The sequence below is a fragment of the Tamandua tetradactyla genome, chromosome 6 (assembly GCF_023851605.1).
Source record: "Tamandua tetradactyla isolate mTamTet1 chromosome 6, mTamTet1.pri, whole genome shotgun sequence".
NCBI classification, from domain to species: domain Eukaryota; kingdom Metazoa; phylum Chordata; class Mammalia; order Pilosa; family Myrmecophagidae; genus Tamandua; species Tamandua tetradactyla.
In genome coordinates, this window is record NC_135332.1 from 25113780 (window position 1) to 25132624 (window position 18845).

Below are 18845 nucleotides of genomic sequence, written 5' to 3' on the forward strand. Positions count from 1 at the left end.
GGTGCCGGGGCAAAAATGAGCAACCTCCACTTTGATCAGGTTCACTTAAGCTGGGGGCCTATTTTTAGTAGTCAGAATTTGTTAATTAGTTCCACAATTGGTGTTTGATTGTGCCCAGTCACTGCTGCTGGTAAAGTCCTTTCCTTTCCCCTTTGGGAAGCGGCCTGTGGGGGAGGGGCGCTGGCCGCCACAGCTTTGGGAACTCACGGTTTTGGGGGGTGCTCACAGCCGGTCCAGCTGGTCCAGACTGGGGTACGCTGTGTGTCTGGTCACTGACGTGGCCCCAGGAGCTGTTCTGTACTGTTTCTGGTTATTTAGCGGTTGTTCTGGAGGACGAACTAAAACGTGCACGTTGTTAAGCCACCATCTTGACCCGGCCAGGTTAAATGGAGATAACACTGGTCTCTTACAGGATTGTTGTAAATTTATTCTTTTTTTTTAACATGGGCAGGCACTGGGAATCGAACCCGGGTCCTCTGGCATGACAGGCAAGCATTCTTGCCTGCTGAGCCACCATGGCCCGCCCAGCCTAACTTTTTGACTCTAGCCATTCTAGTGAGTGTGAAGTTGTGTCTCATTGCACTTTTGATTTGTATTTCTCTGAGGACTGATAATACTGACCATCTTTGTTTGTGTGTTTATTGGCCATTTGTATATCTTCCTTGGAGAGATATCTGTTCAAATCCTTGGTCCCTCAAAGATTTTTACTCTGCTATTTTTGGCTTTAATTCCATCACTTGACTGTATCAGTGGATAATTTTTGCCACTGGTTCAGGAGGAAGATTCCCAGCAGTTAGATTCCCACTGCCAGTATGCAGGACAGTTTAGTGCATGAATTCACCTTTACATCTGCTGGAGTTCAGTCCTCAGTTTCCCTTTCTAGGGGGCGGGGTTGTGCAGTGTTAAGATTTCCGGGGAACTGGGCCTCTCCTTTGCCTATCTTAACTATCCCTCTTAGCAAAATCAGCCTCCTCAGTGCTATATTGTCTAAGAAGATTTGACACCTCTGCTCATGTGATCACTAAACAGTGCCAGGAAACCACGAGCAACAGACTATGAAAACTACTGTGTGTGTGTGTGTATGCGTGCTCAACTGTCTATAGAAGGCAGAACCAGAGCCCAGGCAGAAAAAGTAACCAGTTTATGCCAGGTGCATTGTGTCTCAGTTTGTTGTGGCCAAATAGTCTTGGGGAAGATTTTACAAAAGAATAATATCAGTACTATTAGCTACTGTTTATTTAACATTATGTGTGTTAGACACTTGGCAGACACTCATGTTAATCCTTGTAACCCTGTATTGATGATAATACTGAGACTCAGAGCTCAGGTGGCTTCTTTGAGATGACCCTGGCAGTGGCAGGATGAAGTCCTGCTCTTTGATGCCTGAAGTTGTGCCTGTGCTCTACCCTATGCTCTACAGCTGCTCTAACTCTGGCTGTGCCTCAGTGGCACCATAGCACTTTAAAAATACAGATGCCAGGCTCCACTGAAAACATGGATTGGAATCTCCAAGGGCTGAGAACTGCTACTTAACAGTTGTTTTCCCTACTGGCTTTTTAACAAAAATCATATTCTATCTGGGCAGGTCCTCCATTTTTCTAGACTGGGAGGTGCTGGTTACTCCCCAGCCCAGTATTGTTGGAATGGAGGACTTCATCTTCTGTTTTCCTTTCCCCACTGAATCATTCCTTCTTCTCCAGTACCCTATCTTCTCTTTGTTTCACATCTAAGATTATGTGTCATGTGAACTCCTGGTAATGACCAGTTTATAATCTATTGTGGTTTCTCCTCCCACTGTTGGGAGTAGTCAGAGACTGCAGGAGCAGTATGACTGTTGACCCAAACTGGACCTGGCGGGGCTAGCAAAGCTGCTGCCACGAGAATGAATCTCATTCACGCAGCAACCCAAAACCAAACACGGAGAGTCAGTACTGCCCACATTGTTTTTCCCCTAGCAGAGTGGTGTGATGATGGCAGAACCTGAGAATGACCTTGGCTTAAGGGTTGTATAGCCTTGTCAATGTCATGGACTGGTGAGATGAGAAGGCATCTTAAATTATAAAGAATTTCAAAAATGGCATTTCTTGTTACAGATTGATTGAGAGATACACACATACTTCCTTCCTTGTACTTTTGGGGAAGAGGTGGCTCTGTTCCAAACCTCTTTTCCTTCAGTACTGTCCAGAAAGGAAACTGTCGTTCCTGGTTAGTGAATCATGCTTCCTGAGGCTGAGCTTTTAAACAAGTTGCTGGGAGAACCTGGAGGTGAAAGATGATTTGAGATTGAATGGTGCGAGCCCTTTGCATCCCACAAACATCTATTCATTTATACCCCTGTCTTTTGGCTGTAAGGGAATGAACTCCCCTTGCTCAGTCAACAAGTTAGGGCTCTTCCTGGGATCTTGTTCCAAAGACTCCTCGACTGTATTGACTCCATTAAGCAATAATGAAAACTTTTTCTTTCCAACCTAGGTTCAAATGCTAGGAAATAATACCTACTCACAGTATTTCACTTGTAAACTAGTCTCTATGTTCTGATATCTTTTAGAGGCTTCTGGAGATAGAGTCCTCATCTTTCTTTTCAGTTCTAAATCTTAAAAAAGGAAAAGAAAAGAAAAGAAAAAGTTTGTGACTTCTGAAGCTATCACTAACTGTGACTAAGATGTTAGTATTCCTGGAATACCAGCTACTGGTGGCACAGGTCTTGGTGTCCTGTGGATGTCTCTGCCCTCCTCCCGCACCTCCCCTTTTTTTTCTTCCCCTCTGTCACTCCCACTTCTGCCAGTAGAGAATATGAAAGTGAGCCCTCTATTTAAAAGGGAAAGTTGGCAGCTGATCTGAATGCCAGCAGAGCTCTGGCTTCAGTGTGTGTTTGCTTTTGTTTGTGTTTTGTTTTTTAATGTGTGTGAGACTTATGGCTGATCAAAAGTTAGGGAGAAAAGGCTCAGGGCAAGAGAGTGAAATCTTGCTGTTATTCCAGAGGCACAGAGGCGCACAATCCAGCCCCAAAATAAGAAAGTCAGTTAGTCCTTCTGAAGATAACAGGAGAAAAGGGCTATTTTGATAGCAGCTTGCAGTGGCCAGATCCTGGCCCCTGAGTACACGTGAGGTTGGCCAACCACCTTATCTAAGGAACTTTCTACTGGGACTCCCTGTGCCCTTGTCTATTGCCCCACCCACTCTGGCTCTGCTTAGAAGCAAGCTCTGCTCCTAATTAACAGCCTGCTAGTTCATTGTTTATAGACCTATATGCTAGTATCTTCCTGGGCATTTTTTGTAATGAAAGGAGCCTGTAAACTGTCACTGGGCCGGCATGTGCCCACTCCTCTCCTTTGTGTGTTTATGTGTTTGTGAGTGTATCGATTTGGGATCAGAAAGTCAGTGTTTGCTTAGAGCCATGAGCCTTAAGTTGAGAGACCATCTTTTTCTTTACCACTCAGATGGCTGGAGAGCAAATAGATGTGTAATACAGCCTAGTTAGGGATCTTCTCCTGACTTCTGGAGGGCGGCGAGTTTTGGGGTGAGGGGAGGCCATCAGTCAAGTCATCAGGGAGGGCTAAAGGAAAGAACTTTGTGACTTAGGAAGGGCTCACTATATGACAGTCTCTGAAATAACCTCATACTTCTAATTTCCCTTGCAGTTGGAGACCCCCTCCCCATTAAGTGCCTCTTTGCATAGCACCGGCCCCCGCCCCCACGCTCACTGGTACCACTACAGCGGGACGGGCCATGGCGGGTCGGGGAGGTGCAGCACGACCCAACGGACCAGCTGCTGGGAACAAGATCTGCCAGTTTAAGCTGGTCCTGCTGGGGGAGTCTGCAGTAGGCAAATCCAGCCTTGTCCTTCGCTTCGTCAAGGGGCAATTCCACGAATACCAGGAGAGCACAATTGGAGGTAAGTGGGCACAGGGGAGTAGGGATGACCTCAGAGAGGCCAAAGAAATGCTTTGGTATTGAGGAGACTAACTACATCCAGGACAGCCATACCTCAGCCTCATCTTGGCCCTAGAATCAAATTCAACAGCTGGTCTCCATATAAGAACATCCCAAGAAGCTTTGCTAGTAAAAAGGAGCTGGAATTCAAGACCTGGCTTTCATCCTGGCCTCTTTATTATTTGTGTGGTTTCAGCCAAGATCTTCCCTTTGGCCCAGCCTCTCGGAAAGGAGAGGCTGAGTATGGATCCCTGAGAGTCCTTCCTATTGTAACAGACAGTACATCTGCCCTGGCCCCTCCCTCCTTCCAGAATGGGGAAATGGGATGATGAGTAGTGACTGGGAGAGTTGGTTGGCAGTTTTGAAGCTGACCTTTCTTGAGCTCAGTGCAAGTCATTGATTTCCCAGTGCTCAGCATTTAGGATGTGAGACTCAGCCTCCTACCTCAGTGGCTGGTCAGACCTTGAGGGGCCAAGGCTGTCCTTGGGCTCATGTCATTCTTTCTTAACCCTCTTGGTTGGTAGGAGGCTTCCAGTAGCTAGAAACAAAATGGGCTTTGTCAGCAGTCTCCCTGCTGCCTCCTCAGCACTCAGGTCAGGAGCTGAGAGTGGGGAGTGAGGAAGTGCCCCAGATCCCTCAGTGGACTGGGGGAGGGGAACCAAGGAAAGCAGGCTTTCCACTTAGAGCTGTCAGGATCCTCTGCTGGATCCAGGGAGAGGAGACTCCCACAGGTCTGTTCCAGCTCTGGAACTTCTTTGAAGCATAGACACAAGCGTCCCATGTTCCCCTGCCTCCTCAGATAAAACAGAAGGTCACTCTGTTCCATGAAGGTCAAACCACAGAGTGGCCACACAGGTCTGTATCTGGGTCAGAGCCGGGGGTGGCTAGTCAAAGTGCCTGCAGGTGGCAGGGGCAGGTGGGAAGCCAGCCACCAGCTTCACCCTGGCAGTGGCACAGTGTGTACTTCTAGGCTTCCCCAGCATAGTTAAGCTTGTGAGCGTGTCCTCTGGAAAGTAAAGGTCAGCAACACCCCTGAACTGGAGTATCCTGAGGGACCAGAGAAGTTTCCAGTTGGACTGTTTTTTCTGAGGGGAGGCAGGAAGGAGGAAAAGAAGAGTGGATGTATTGACCCTGCAGTGCTTAGGGCCAGGTTACCCCATGGCTTTTCCTCTCCTGCCCCTTGCTGCATTCTTCAGAGAGTGGTCCTGAAAGGAATCAAGTACATTTGGCTTCTCTTCTCTTCATGCCCTTGCCCAGGGTGGATCTGCAAAGCTTGTGCACTTCCCATCTGCCCAGGACACATCCTTAAAAATGTGAATTCCACCTGCTTTGGCTCCTGGGCCAGGGGCTTTTCTGCGCCCATCTGAGCAGCAGACTTTTAAATGCCAGAGCCTAGTTACAACAGTGAGAGTATGTGGCAGTGGCTTCTCTAACTCATTCTTGCCCAATAGCATCACCTTCTCTCTTACAGCGGCCTTCCTCACACAGACTGTCTGCTTAGATGACACAACAGTCAAGTTTGAAATCTGGGACACAGCTGGACAGGAGCGGTATCACAGCCTGGCCCCCATGTACTATCGGGGGGCCCAGGCTGCCATCGTGGTCTATGACATCACCAACACAGTAAAGATCTGCCTTTCTTCTCTTCCTTGCCCTTCATGTTCTCAGAGCCCCAGGAATTGGATTATAGAGGCTCCCTTTTCAGGCCCCTCGGCCCTCTCTATTCCTGGGTGGGATGTGGGCGGGTCTACTGTTTGGGAGTGTTAGACTCCCATCAGAATTTTTCGGTGGTAATGCCTTAGACACTTGGGCCATGCCAGCTGAAGCTTCTCTGGTGAGCAGCCCTGGCAAAATGCCGCCCTGTCCCCCTGACTTCTTGGCTCTGTCTCCTCAGGATACATTTGCACGGGCCAAGAATTGGGTGAAGGAGTTACAGAGGCAGGCCAGCCCCAACATCGTCATTGCGCTCGCGGGTAACAAGGCAGACCTGGCCAGCAAGAGAGCCGTGGAATTCCAGGTGGGAGGATGGACAGGATTTGTGGGGAAGGAGCAAGCAAGCCCCCTCCACTTGGGTTTCCCTAGGCTCCTCAGGGGGGCTTTTGGCAGGGAGCAGGGAGCTTCAATCTGTTTCTCTTGTGACTCAAGCTTGGGCTTAAAGATAAATTGTCACCTGTCTCTCCTGGTTCTTTGTCTTTGGCAGTGGAGTCTATGTGTAACAGAAGCTTTGCTTATTTTTCTCTTATAAACTGTCCTTTTAACTAAATTTATTGAAAAAGTAATACTTTGTTCCTGTAATACATATTAAACTGTACAAGAAGGTAAATAGAATGAAATCTGAGTCTCCTCCAACAAGAAACTCAGCCTCCCTTTCCCCCAGTTCCCACAATTTCTTTCTTTCCAGAAATACTCACATGTGTGAATTCTTTTCAAGGATGGGAGTGTGCTATACATACTGTATAATTATCATAATTTATTTTTCACCTGTCCTGTACGGATGGACTTCTAGGTGTTTTATAATAGCAAAAGATTGGAAACGGTGTTGTAGTCAATACCACATCCCTATGCTTTTGTCTAAATGCACAAGTGTATTTGTCTTGAAGTATTTCCTAGCCTTCTAATTTTGAAGAGCGAGAAGACAGAATGGACCTAAAGAAACCTGCTGATGTTCCTGAGCTCCCAGGACTGTAGGGGGAGTGGAGCAATGGGGGTGTGGTGCAGATGACCTGGGAGAACCCAGAGGTGGAGAGCCTTAAGCTGGAAAGCCCCTGCATTTGTCCAGCCAGTCTCTACTGTGATCAGGAAAGATTTCTATTTTGGGCCCCAGCCTCTGCCAGCTGCCAACATTTCCCTCCCACCCTCTTTCTCACCTGCATCCAAACCAGGAAGCACAAGCCTATGCAGATGACAACAGTTTGCTGTTCATGGAGACATCAGCAAAGACCGCAATGAATGTGAATGAAATTTTCATGGCAATAGGTAGGTTGCCTCTTGTGTCTTCCCCATCATGCACCACCACATGTCCATCGTTTGCCTGCTGTTCCATAGAAGGTCTGCGGGGGGGTTCCTTAACCAACTGGTCTTTTACCATTCTAATACTCCGGTAAAAGTTTCTCTTTCATCTCACTCCCACATGTAGGTCATTCACCCCAGAAGTTCCTATTGCCTGGAACAATGTCCAACATTTCATTCCCTGACTCTTTAGCTCGCTGCCCATTTCAGAAACTGCTATCACTATGCCCCCACTCACTTCTTAGGATTTTTTAGTTCATCAGCTTTGCGGGGTTCATATCCTGACTCTACCACTTAATTAATTCTGTAGCCTTGGGCAAGTTATTTCATCTCTCTCTGCCTCAGTTCCCTGAAACACTCATAAAACTGACACATGGAAGCCTTCAATAAGTTATCACTGATAAGGGAGTTAAGGGCCAGAATTCTACTCAGGTGGAACTGGAAGAGGGTATTGGGGTACCCTTCCTTCTCAAATGCATTCTTCTCCTATCCTAAACAGCTAAGAAGCTCCCCAAGAACGAGCCCCAGAATACAGCTGGTGCTCCAGGCCGGAACCGAGGTGTGGACCTCCAAGAGAACAACCCAGCCAGCCGGAGCCAGTGCTGCAGCAACTGAGCCCCCCTTGCCTGTCCACTGCCCCCACCTCCTCCGCCTGAATGACCCGACTGGAATCCACTCTAACCAATCGCATTTAACGACTCGGGCACCACTGGGGTGGGGGGCAGGGGGAGGGCTCTACCATGATTTCTCCATATACTTTTGATCATAGGCCAGAGTGAGTTATTCCACCCGCACCTTTCTGTACAATACTAATTCAATTTTAAGTCTTAAGTCACTTTTTTAATATATAAGATCTGCTCTTCCCATTTCTTCCCCTTTTTACTGCTCTCCCATTTTTCCTCTGCTGGTAGTAGCTCTCTGCTCCCGTTCCCCCCACCCATGTACCTGAGGGCAGGGGGTGGAGCAGTTACCCTCCCTTTCCTTCTTCAAGAGCATCCCCATCCTTACCTTGGGCTTGGTTTGGCATGGTGGGGAAGGCCACAGGGGTGAGGGAAGGGAGAGGAAGCTCTTCCCTCAGCTGGCTGACCTCAGGCTGCAGCCTACCCTTCTTCAGAGCAGGGAGAGGCACCATATTACCACAGTGAATTTTCACATGAATTATCGAAACAGCCACGAACCATCACCCCCATCCCACCCTCCTTGGTCACCCTGATCTCTGGCTTTGAAGCCCTCTTCTGACCAAATCACGATGATGAGTATTCAGGGGTGGGTGGGTAAGGGGGGGAGTGGGAGGGGATGGAACCAACTTTTTCTGTATTTTGTATTGTATGTTTTCTTCAACATGTAACCAATCAGTATCTTGTCAATATAGTCAGCCGATCGATCGACCTTGCACTTGTCTTCCTTGTCTTTCTCTGGCAGAGTTTATCAGACCGTGCCCTCTGGAATTTTCTTGAAGTGAATTTAAAATGAACCACTGAATCTTATCAAACAAAAGTGTGTTTTTTCCCTAATATGAGGGGATATTGGTGATCATGGTAACCAAGAGAAAGAGGCCCTTACTGTTACCAGCTCCAATGGGGCGGGGAGGGGTAAGACTGACATGGGGCTGAGTCTCACCAAGTTCAAAGTTCATGGTCCTGCAATTGCTTTTCCCTCCTGATTACACCTGGATGACATGTACTGTGTATTTGAAGATTTTGGTCTCTGAAACACCAGAAGCAACCGCTTGGGGGGGGGTGCTCTATAAGGGACTATGTCTTACCCTCATCCCTGAAGAGGAAGGAACATCGATAGTCTTTAGAATCCTGGACTAATCTTTAGGCCAATGCTGCAGTGGCTAGCTTCGCTCACCATGTCTGTCCTCCACAGCACCCATCCACACCCCAGGCTCAAGCTACACCCTCCCTGGTCTCAGGGACCTCTACTAGCTCTGGAGCCGGGTGGTTCTTGGGCCCTCTGAGCCCTCTGCTGCTCCCTGCTGGAGCTGCTGCTCTCTGCTGTGGAAAGCTGGAGGCTGCTGGTCCAGGCAGTGAACAGTGCTGCCCTCTTCAACTTCTCCCAAGGCCCCAGAGGCTGTGATTCTTGGTGGACCACCACCTTATAAGGTGCCTTTCCTGCCTGCCTGACTGAGCCCTTCACTTGGCATCCCTCGGCTTGTGCCTCTAGTCTCTCTACCCTGCCTTTGACCCCAATCCCCAGAAAAGACCACGGACACTAAGACTACTGTGCAACATGGCTGTTTACTGGCTCAGACTAGGTTAGTATCCTTCTTAGAGCCCTGGTCCCTGAGTCTCGGGGACGATCCAGTTTGGGCTTCAGAAGAAGGCAGTGAAGGGCCCTGGCCTCGGAAACACAGCCGGCCGGAGGGTGTCAGGCAGCAGCTCATGGAGGCTGGATCCACGGCAGACGGCAGACGCAGTTCCCGGTGCACCTTCCGCGCCATTCGGTAGCCCGCCCCGTCCGGGCCGTTGCCCTCCAGTTGTTGATGTCCAGTCACTGTCAGGGATCGGCCGTCCACCCTCACCACCAGTTCTTCAGGGGCGAAGCCGTGGGCGTCCACCTTCAGCTGGAAGCCGTCCTCTGCATGGTCATCTTGCGCAGCTGCCGAGGCGTCCCTGAGCAGCCGCACCGGCAGCGTGACCCCCTGATTTTGTTCAGCGAGGGCCACGCTGGGGCGCCGGGACGCCACCTGGTTCTCGTTGGACTGGCTGCTCCCGCCCCGCTGCATCCGACTGAGCAACTGCTGTCCAGGGGCGCGAGCGCGGAGCTCCAGGCGTGCCTACAGGCGCGGATGCCCCAGAGGGGAGGGGCTCCGGGGGGCTGCGCGTGGCTCCCCCCCTCTACTCCCCTCAGTTCTGTCCAGCTCGGTGCCCTTCGCTTCCGCACATCTCGGCTCCTCTGCAGCGAGGGTCGCCTTGGCAGAGCTCAGGGTCAGTTGTGCACGTCCTGCCTCTGAGGTTCAGGTGGACCGCCTTGGAGCTCCCGCTCCTGCCCCTTCCTCGGGTCCTCCCCCACTCTGCCAGGGATTCTGGGCGGCCGGGCTGTGACTGAAATGGATCAACAAGATGCTACACACACGGTTACTCTGGCCTGGACCGGCCAGGGGCGTGGACAGGAGAGCAGATTGAGCCGTTGGGCTGGAAGGTGGCACTCTTGGCCTTCTAAGAATAAGGCCTGAAGGGGAGAGGACTGATCTTGCGGAGCGTGACCTTCCCAGGGTCTTCCATTCTCTGCACATCCTGCCTTTTCCTGATGGCTCCAATGGTTTCTCGTGCGGACCAGGGTGTGCGGGTGGCAGACTCCTCCTTCTGCCTCTTTTAGCATCCATTCATGGAGTCTACGGTGCGGGAGACCAAGGGCTGGGCCCTGGGAACACAAAAATGAAGGCAGGGGCCCTGTTCCCCAGTTGCCCTCGGTCTGGAGAGGGAGAGTCCAGCTGTACCTAGACCGTATCCCTGTCTCGGCCTTCTTTATGACCGCAGCCATGCCTCTGGAGCTCTGTATTTTTATAATGAACTCTTTTTACTGAAAGAAAACATACATAGAGAAAAGTGTCTAAAAGAGTACCACTGATGAATAAAGGCAAATCACCCCTGCCATGACTACACAGCTCAAGAAATAGAACTGGGGCTCCCCAATTCCCCCAGGCAGGTTCCTGTTTTGTAGCATGCTCCTCCTTGTCCCCAAGAGGACAGTAATCTTGACTATCGCGGAAGCTTCCATGAGGAATTAGAAGTGAAGGAGGGATCAATCTGGGTTACTCACTCGGGCCTAAACTGGCTGTCGAGGACCAAGAGACAGGACAGAAAAGTCTGGAACCTGGTAGCAGAGCGGAGCGGCAATAGCCGACTACAACTCCCATCATGCTCCGGGGCAGTGGCGCCTGCGCACTGAGCGCCGGTTGCCCATGCGGCCCTAGGGCTGGGAGCGCCGCACCGCGCTCCGCTGCGGGGCAGGCCATGGCGGAACCTTCCCAGGCCCCGACCCCGACCCCGGCTGCGCAGCCCCGTCCCCATCAATCCCCAGCCCCTGCCCCAACTCCGACTCCTGCCCCCAGCCCAGCTTCGACCCCGGCTCCGGCTCCCACTCCGGCACCAGTCCCGGTCCCAGTTGCAACCCCAGCTGGGAGTACAGGGACTGGGGGGCCCGGGGTAGGAAGTGGGGGGACCGGGAGCGGGGGAGATCCGGCTCGACCTGGTCTGAGCCAGCAGCAACGCGCCAGCCAGAGGAAAGCGCAAGTCCGGGGGCTGCCGCGCGCCAAGAAGCTTGAGAAGCTAGGGGTCTTCTCTGCTTGCAAGGTGGGGGCGGGGCCTGGGGCGAAAGGGGCGGGGCTCGGGGCATCCAGGGCCTCCGATGCGTGTGGATGCAAGGCTCTGGCCGGGGAGTGGTTCCTTGCCCCGGGATGCCGGGTCAATGACTGATAATTCTATCGCCAGGCCAATGAGACCTGCAAATGTAATGGCTGGAAAAACCCCAAGCCCCCCACTGCACCCCGCATGGACCTGCAGCAGCCAGCCGCCAACCTGAGTGAGCTGTGCCGCAGCTGTGAGCACCCCTTGGGTAAGGCCGGCAGCGCCCTTATACCTGGGGACAGAGATGCTGCTGGGTCCTGCTTGGACAGATTAACTCAAGTGCCACAAAGACTCATCTCTGAAAAACCAAAGATGTCTCCTAAAGAGGGATGGGGTTGGGAGTGGGTATACCTCAAAGGAGGAGAAGGGAAATCTGCCAGTCCAGGAGGGGCAAGGGGCCTCCCCAGGGCCGACACAGGTGCAGTCAGTCTCTTTGGAGAGACTAGTTGGAGGGGCTGAAGGTGTATTTTGGCTGGCTATGAAGAGGGCTAGGAAGTCCCTGTTAATCTCTTCTTCCCATTGCTCCCAATTCTCCCACCTGTCCTTTTCGTAGCGGACCATGTGTCCCACCTGGAGAATGTGTCTGAGGATGAGATTAACCGGCTGCTGGGGATGGTCGTAGATGTGGAGAACCTGTTCATGTCTGTTCACAAGGAGGAGGACACGGACACCAAGCAGGTGTATTTCTACCTCTTCAAGGTGAGCTTCCTCCGGATGAGAGAGTGTGTGTGAAATGAGGCGAGGGGGTTCTGCAGCTCTGAGCTCTGCTGACCCGTACTCCCCCTTCCCCTCCCTCCAGCTCCTGCGGAAATGCATCCTGCAGATGACCCGGCCTGTGGTGGAGGGCTCCCTGGGCAGCCCTCCATTTGAGAAGCCTAATATTGAGCAGGTAGCATGGAGAAAGTGGTAAGAGGAGAATGGGAGGGGTGACAGCTTGGAGGAGTGGGGAGCCTGTGCTCTGCATGCTTCTCCAACTGAGTACAGGGAAGAGGTTCAGAGAAGAAAGGAGATTTTGTGCTAATCTCAGGGCTGAGGGGTGGGCATAATTTCTCTTTGCAGAAAGCCCCAGAGTGAAAGGAGAGCCTTGTCCCTGCCCTCGGGGAGCACCTGCTGGGTGCTCAGGCGGTGTCCCCTGTTTGTTTACCGCCTTCCCAGGGGGTGCTCAACTTTGTGCAGTACAAGTTCAGCCACCTGGCTCCCCGGGAGCGGCAGACGATGTTCGAGCTCTCAAAGATGTTCCTGCTCTGCCTTAACTACTGGAAGCTTGAGACACCTGCCCAGTTTCGGCAGAGGTCCCAGGCTGAGGATGTAGCCACCTACAAGGTCAATTACACCAGGTAGGCCCAGCCAGAGGCAGCCTGGGGGAAAGTGTGTAGGCCCAGTCTAGAGTCCATGGTTTCTCTTTTCACCTGCCGCATCCGTCCCCTGCAGATGGCTCTGTTACTGCCACGTGCCCCAGAGCTGCGATAGCCTCCCCCGTTATGAGACCACCCACGTCTTTGGGCGAAGCCTCCTCCGCTCCATCTTCACCGTTACTCGCCGGCAGCTGCTGGAGAAGTTCCGAGTGGAGAAGGACAAGCTGGTGCCCGAGAAGAGGACCCTGATCCTCACTCACTTCCCCAAGTAAGGCTTGTTCTGGCCCATCAGGATTCTGCACCTTTGCTGTTATTCCCTCTTCTCCAGGAAGGCTTCCGAGATTGGCCCCTCCTCTCCCTCCATGGGCCTTCTGGGCTCTGGATGTTTACTGGGCAGACTTGCCCACAGCCCAGATGCAACTTGCTAGTATTTGCCTTTGCATGTGCTTGTGTGGGGATAGCAGGTACATGGCACAGTGTTAATGCTCCCCCTCCTGCACCCAGGATAGACATTACTCATTGTTTCCCACGGGGCCTGGACACAGCCTCAGAGTCCTTCCTACCACAGCACTCCAAGAAACCAGAGCTTACACTTGAGGTGAAACTTCAATCCCTGTTCTAGTCCTTTCTGTAACACGTTCCCCCCTTCTGCCACACCTTCCTCCCATTTTAAACCTGCCTCACAACTCCCCTGTTTAAGAAGTCTTTACTTTCTAATCCTGACCCTCTCATGCCCCTTCTGCTGTCAGGGGAGAATAAAGTGACTGGAAGGGGCAGCCTCTGAGTCCTGTGTTGACAGCGAGGAGTTTGAGGTTCAGGGTGGCTTGGTGCCCTGCCTGGCCACACAGCCTAGAGTGGCATCAGCTTGGACCCTGCCTCCCTGTGCTGCACATCAGGGCAGGGAGTGGGCCCTTTGACCTCTGTCCTAGATGTGCCCATCTTCCACCTTTGATGGGGACTCCCAGAAGGCAGTGTACTGCACCTCCCTCCTCAGACTAGGGGTTCCCAGAAGGCAGAGGCTTTCTCCTTTCAGACTCCAAGCTCCCTGAGATCAGGGTCTGTCTCTCTCACCTGCCTCCTGCCCCTTTGGTGCCTGGCCTAGGGCTCCACCCTTGGTCAGAGGGAAGAGTGGTAGAACAGACTGTGCCCTCCCACAGATTCCTATCCATGCTGGAGGAGGAGATCTACGGGGTCAACTCGCCCATCTGGGAGTCAGGCTTCACCATGCCCCCATCAGAGGGAACACAGCTAGTGCCCCGGCCGGGTATGTGCTACTGTGGCCCTGCTTGGCCCTCCTGACTGAGCCAAGCCTCCCAGGGCACGGGGTGCTTCTGGGAATGGCAGCAGGGCAGAAATCCCAGGGGGGCTTAATTGGGGTTCAGAGGGCCTGGATCCATTTTTTTTTTTAACGTCTTTTATTAATTAAAAAAAATTAACAAACAAAACATTAAGATATCATTCCATTCTACATATACAATCAGTAATTCTTAATATCATCACATAGTTGCATATTCATCATTTCTTAGAACATTTGCATCAATTTAGAAAAAGAAATAAAAAGACAACAGAAAAAGAAATGAAACGATAATAGAGAAAAAAAAAGATTATACATACTATACTCCTTACCCCTTGCTTTCATTTACCACTAGCATTTCAAACTAAATTTATTTTAACATTTGTTCCCCCCTATTATTTATTTTTATTCTATATGTTCTGCTCTTCTGTTGATATAGTAGCTAAAAGGAGCATCAGACACAAGGTTTTCACATTCACAGAGGGCCTGGATCCATTTGAGAGACCTCCTTGTACCTCCAGCTCCAACCCCCTGAGTTTTACCTCTCTCTCTCAGCCACTGTCAGTGCGGCGGTTGTTCCCAGCACCCCCATTTTCAGCCCCACCATGGGTGGGGGCAGCAACAACTCCCTGAGCCTGGATTCTGGAGGGGCTGAGCCCATGCCAGGTGGGTACTTGACTCCTGAACTCTGACCCTCATCCACCCCTCCTCCAACCTCTCTCGCTGGGTGACCTTGCCAATCTCCCCAGCAGGTGAGAAGAGGAAGCTCCCAGAGAACCTGACCCTGGAGGATGCCAAGCGGCTCCGTGTGATGGGCGACATCCCCATGGAGCTGGTCAATGAGGTCATGCTGACCATCACTGACCCTGCCGCTATGCTGGGGCCCGAGGTGGGAAACCCGACTTGGCTGGCCCCTCAGTTAGTGGGTGGGAGAGGGTCTCCTCAGCATCCCGAGACGCTGCTCACCGCCTCTCCTCTGCTTTCTAGACCAGCCTGCTGTCAGCCAATGCAGCCCGGGATGAGACTGCCCGCCTGGAGGAGCGCCGCGGCATCATCGAGTTCCATGTCATTGGCAACTCGCTAACGCCCAAGGCCAACCGGCGCGTATTGCTCTGGCTCGTGGGGCTGCAGAACGTCTTCTCCCACCAGCTGCCGCGCATGCCCAAGGAGTATATTGCCCGCCTCGTCTTTGACCCGTGCGTCCCCGGAGAGCCTGAGCCCCAGGGCACCACCACACCTCCAGGACCTCTCCACCCATCCCCAGGCCTCTTCCTCCAACCTTTGGCAATTCTTACTCCTCAGTTTCCAACCCTGAGTCCAGCTCAGACCCCTAGGGCTGTGGGGTCAGGGAGCATTTGGGGGATACCGCGGATCTGTGACATGCTCCCTCTCCCTCAGGAAGCACAAGACCCTGGCCTTGATCAAGGACGGGCGGGTCATCGGTGGGATCTGCTTCCGCATGTTTCCCACCCAGGGCTTCACGGAGATTGTCTTCTGTGCTGTCACCTCAAATGAGCAGGTCAAGGTGAGCCCTGGCCCCATTCCACCACCCGTCCCATCCCACCTCCTGCTTCTGAATTTGGACCGGGTTACAGCAGCAGGATGTGTGATCAGCAGCCCCCCAACCCTTTTGAGTTTGAAGAGCTCTTTTAGCAGCCCGTAGTTCCTCACTTCCCCACAAGGTGGCAGTGATGCTTCTGACAACTGCAGACTAAGAAAAAACACCTGTAGACCCACAGAGCCCAGCAACACTTTTCGATGAACTTGTGTTTTCTTTATCGCAAGAATATTTGCATACATTAGTGAATTAATAGCAGGTGATAGCCCTGGATCCTCATCATTAACTGCCCTCTGTCCACTAGTAGCGTCCCTCGTTCTGTTTTACATAACCCACGTCTGCCTGACCCCAAAGACCGTGAGGTGACTCCTTGGTCCTGACATGTGGGAGACAGGGTGCCTCTACAGGGTTCAGATGCTGTGGTTAGCAGGCCCCTCGTGATTCCCCCTCCCCCATAATCCCAAGGCCCAGGGACTGGGCCTGTGTTGCCTGCGGACAGCAGCTTCCTGGTTTGGAATCGGCTTCCTGGGTTTGGATCCTGGCTCTGCCGTGGCTGGCCGCCTGACCTTGGACGCATTTGCTAACATAGCTGAGTTTCTGCTTTCTCTTCTGTAAAGTGGAGGTAACGGTACCTACCTCGTGGCTTAACTTGAGAATCGATCTGTGAAGTGCTGAGCCAGGTACCTGGCCCAGAGTAAGCTCTCAGAAATCCTGTGCCCTTTACTTCTGGCCCCATCCACTCCCCTTCCTCTGTCCTGTCACCTTCCCTGCCTCCTTTCCAATCTGCCCCCTCCTGTCTGGGCCTGCCTGCGACCTCCCCGCCACTGGCCCGCCCCTCGTCCCTAGTGAGCCTGGCCCTCCCTCTCCCTGCAGGGCTATGGCACTCACCTGATGAATCACCTGAAAGAGTATCACATCAAACACAACATTCTCTACTTCCTCACCTACGCCGATGAGTACGCCATTGGTTACTTCAAAAAGCAGGTGACCCTGGGCCTCACCCCATGCCTGCCCACTGCCTGGGGCCAGAAGTTATTCTGTCCAGTCCCGTGGTGTGGATGGAGTAGGAGTCCCTTCATGCCCCATATGCCACCCACCACGTGTGGGAAGTCTTTGCACCCATCTTCCTCCCTTCTGCTGCTGCCCGGGTGGAGGGCAGGCTGGACGACGCAGAGGCTATAGGGGTGTGAGTCGAGAGGGGGCAGCTGACCTGCGTCTTTGCCAGGGACAGGTTCATTGAGCAGAGCACTTTGTCAGGTGCCCCAAGAGCGGGCCCGCCACCTCGCAAGTGCCCCTGGGGCGAGAGGCTGGGAAAGTTGGAAGACACTTGCTGATGGATTGGGTGGTAATTGTCAACCTCCAGGGATTCTCCAAGGACATCAAGGTGCCCAAGAGCCGCTATCTGGGCTACATCAAGGACTACGAAGGTGCGACGCTGATGGAGTGTGAGCTGAACCCCCGCATCCCGTACACGGAGCTGTCCCACATCATCAAGAAGCAGAAGGAGGTTGTGTGTTTGTGTGCGTGCATGGATGCACGCTTCGTGTCAGTGGGGCTTTTTGTGAATGTGCACATGTGTGGACCTGGACCTCATGTGTGTGCGGGTGCTTGTTGGGGGCGGGGGGCCACAGCCTTGGGTCCTGCTCTGTCTCTTGGGGGGTGCTTGGGAAGGGGGGCACCTGGATTCAATGATGGGGGCAGCCTTGGTGTTCTCACAACAGGTTGACAGTGGCCCTGGGAGGGTGGTTGCCAGGGCTGGTGTGAGCCCCTCAGACCCTTCCTCCCCTCAGATCATCAAGAAGTTGATAGAACGCAAACAGGCCCAGATCCGCAAGGTCTACCCCGGGCTCAGCTGCTTCAAGGAGGGCGTGAGGCAGATCCCTGTGGAGAGTGTCCCTGGCATCCGTGAGTGCACGGTCTCGCTGCGGGGTGGAGGACGGGGGTCTTGGGCTGGCTAAGGGGGTGGGGGGCACACTGCTTGTGGGGGTGGACAGCCTTCTTACGCATGTTCTCCCCACACCCACTTTGCAGGAGAGACAGGCTGGAAGCCATTGGGGAAGGAGAAGGGGTGAGTGTTGTATTGGGGGAGCAGGTGTTGGGGCGAGGCAGAGGGCCAGGAGCCTCAGACCTGGCCTCTTTCGTCCCCCAGGAAGGAGCTAAAGGACCCTGATCAGCTCTATACAACCCTCAAAAATTTGCTGGCCCAGATCAAGGTGGGGAGACCAGGTTCCTTTCTGGGGGCTCCATGACAGTGGCAGCAGCTTTATGACCCTGTCTGAGGTTGGGTGGTCACCTGGGGGGCTGGGCATGGGGCGCGGTGGGCCTGTCCCCCAGCTCCGCTCTCCTCTCCAGTCACACCCCAGTGCCTGGCCCTTCATGGAGCCTGTCAAGAAGTCGGAGGCCCCTGACTACTACGAGGTCATCCGCTTCCCCATTGGTGAGGACAGACCCGTTCCTTCTGCCTCCAGCTCCACATTCCCTCTGGCCTTCCCTGGGCCCCAGCCCCTCCCCTCAGCCTCTTAGGGGTGTGTCCCTTCTCTCCTGCTGTCCCAGACCTGAAGACGATGACCGAGCGGCTGCGGAGCCGCTATTATGTGACCCGGAAGCTCTTTGTGGCCGACCTGCAGCGGGTCATCGCCAACTGCCGCGAGTACAACCCCCCAGACAGCGAGTACTGCCGCTGCGCCAGCGCCCTGGAGAAGTTCTTCTACTTCAAGCTCAAGGAGGGGGGACTCATTGACAAGTAGTCCCCGGCTTCAGTGGCAGCCCTGACCTGGGGCTCCCCCAGCCCCGGATTCTTCTTTGGTACCTAGGGGTCCCCTGGCTCCAGGTCCCTGACTGTCAGCTTGAGACACTCCAGCCAGGGGCCCCCCAATACAGCCCCTGCTCCCACCTTCTGGGACCCTCAGGCACCCCCAAGCCTGCAGCTCTCCCTCCCTTCACTGTGTCTCACCTTGGGGTGGGGTCCCCTGGGTCTGGGGCCCCGCCCCTTTTGCGTGACTGGGGCAGAGGAACGTACCTTGCCCAGCTTCGGTGGGTCCCGCCCTGGGCCCCTCAGAGCTTTGGAGTTTGGGTTCTCCGCCTGGCTCAGGTCAGCTGTTTCCTCAGTGGCCAAGACTGCTTATTTTAGTTTGGGTAGGTGGGCTTCAGGGGTTGGAAGTTCCACCCCTGCTGAGGAGCCATGCCTCCCCTTGCACTGTTATCTGTCAGTCTGTCCCCCAGGGGTGGGGGGCAGGGGGACCATCATCCCTGCCATTATTCCGTTGAAGGGAACAATAAAGTTTTTTTTTTTCTTGTGTGTGCTTGTTTCTTCCATGTAGCCCCCCCGCCCCAGCAGGCTG

The 18845-nt window shown here is 53.3% G+C and overlaps 3 protein-coding genes across 6 annotated transcripts in view; 2 read left to right on the forward strand and 1 right to left on the reverse strand.

The window, feature by feature from the left end:
• RAB5C (RAB5C, member RAS oncogene family) overlaps positions 1-8331 on the forward strand; it is a 32982-nt gene extending 24651 nt beyond the window's left edge. For 2 of the 3 annotated variants that reach the window (XM_077164372.1, XM_077164373.1), the window contains 5 exons: positions 3642-3895; positions 5405-5556; positions 5828-5950; positions 6816-6909; positions 7442-8331. In XM_077164372.1, the coding sequence (XP_077020487.1) occupies positions 3730-3895; positions 5405-5556; positions 5828-5950; positions 6816-6909; positions 7442-7557 (651 nt within the window). In that variant the 5' untranslated portion in view covers positions 3642-3729 and the 3' untranslated portion in view covers positions 7558-8331. Of the gene's footprint in view, positions 1-3224; positions 3351-3641; positions 3896-5404; positions 5557-5827; positions 5951-6815; positions 6910-7441 lie in introns of those variants that run through there. The other variant, XM_077164374.1, reaches the window with a different exon arrangement.
• An 835-nt stretch (positions 8332-9166) lies between these two features.
• On the reverse strand, positions 9167-9727 carry HSPB9 (heat shock protein family B (small) member 9). Its single transcript, XM_077164375.1, has one exon. The coding sequence runs from the start codon at positions 9671-9673 to the stop codon at positions 9194-9196; it is 480 nt and encodes a 159-aa protein (XP_077020490.1). The 5' UTR covers positions 9674-9727; the 3' UTR covers positions 9167-9193.
• A 1119-nt stretch (positions 9728-10846) lies between these two features.
• On the forward strand, positions 10847-18802 carry KAT2A (lysine acetyltransferase 2A). 2 transcript variants are annotated; one of them, XM_077164369.1, is made up of 18 exons: positions 10847-11243; positions 11382-11505; positions 11851-11996; positions 12097-12186; positions 12453-12634; positions 12729-12920; positions 13810-13916; positions 14502-14612; positions 14696-14835; positions 14934-15142; positions 15345-15471; positions 16378-16488; positions 16868-17011; positions 17295-17409; positions 17536-17572; positions 17654-17717; positions 17857-17941; positions 18058-18802. In XM_077164369.1, exons 1-18 carry the CDS (start codon positions 10905-10907, stop codon positions 18249-18251), a joined length of 2517 nt encoding a protein of 838 aa, XP_077020484.1. In that variant the 5' UTR covers positions 10847-10904; the 3' UTR covers positions 18252-18802. The 2 variants fall into 2 exon arrangements, with proteins under 2 accessions (XP_077020484.1, XP_077020485.1); XM_077164370.1 differs by having other exon boundaries at positions 14699-14835.
• Positions 18803-18845: the final 43 nt, after the last annotated feature.

Excerpts from the sequence above, each read along its gene's own strand:
- HSPB9 (XM_077164375.1), bottom strand. The coding sequence starts at position 9,673 with ATGCAGCGGGGCGGGAGCAGCCAGTCCAACGAGAACCAGGTGGCGTCC.
- KAT2A (XM_077164369.1), top strand. The coding sequence starts at position 10,905 with ATGGCGGAACCTTCCCAGGCCCCGACCCCGACCCCGGCTGCGCAGCCC. Across the intron at positions 13,917-14,501 it reads ACAGCTAGTGCCCCGGCCGG|CCACTGTCAGTGCGGCGGTT; the intron begins GTATGTGCTACT and ends TCTCTCTCTCAG. Across the intron at positions 14,613-14,695 it reads AGGGGCTGAGCCCATGCCAG|CAGGTGAGAAGAGGAAGCTC; the intron begins GTGGGTACTTGA and ends CAATCTCCCCAG.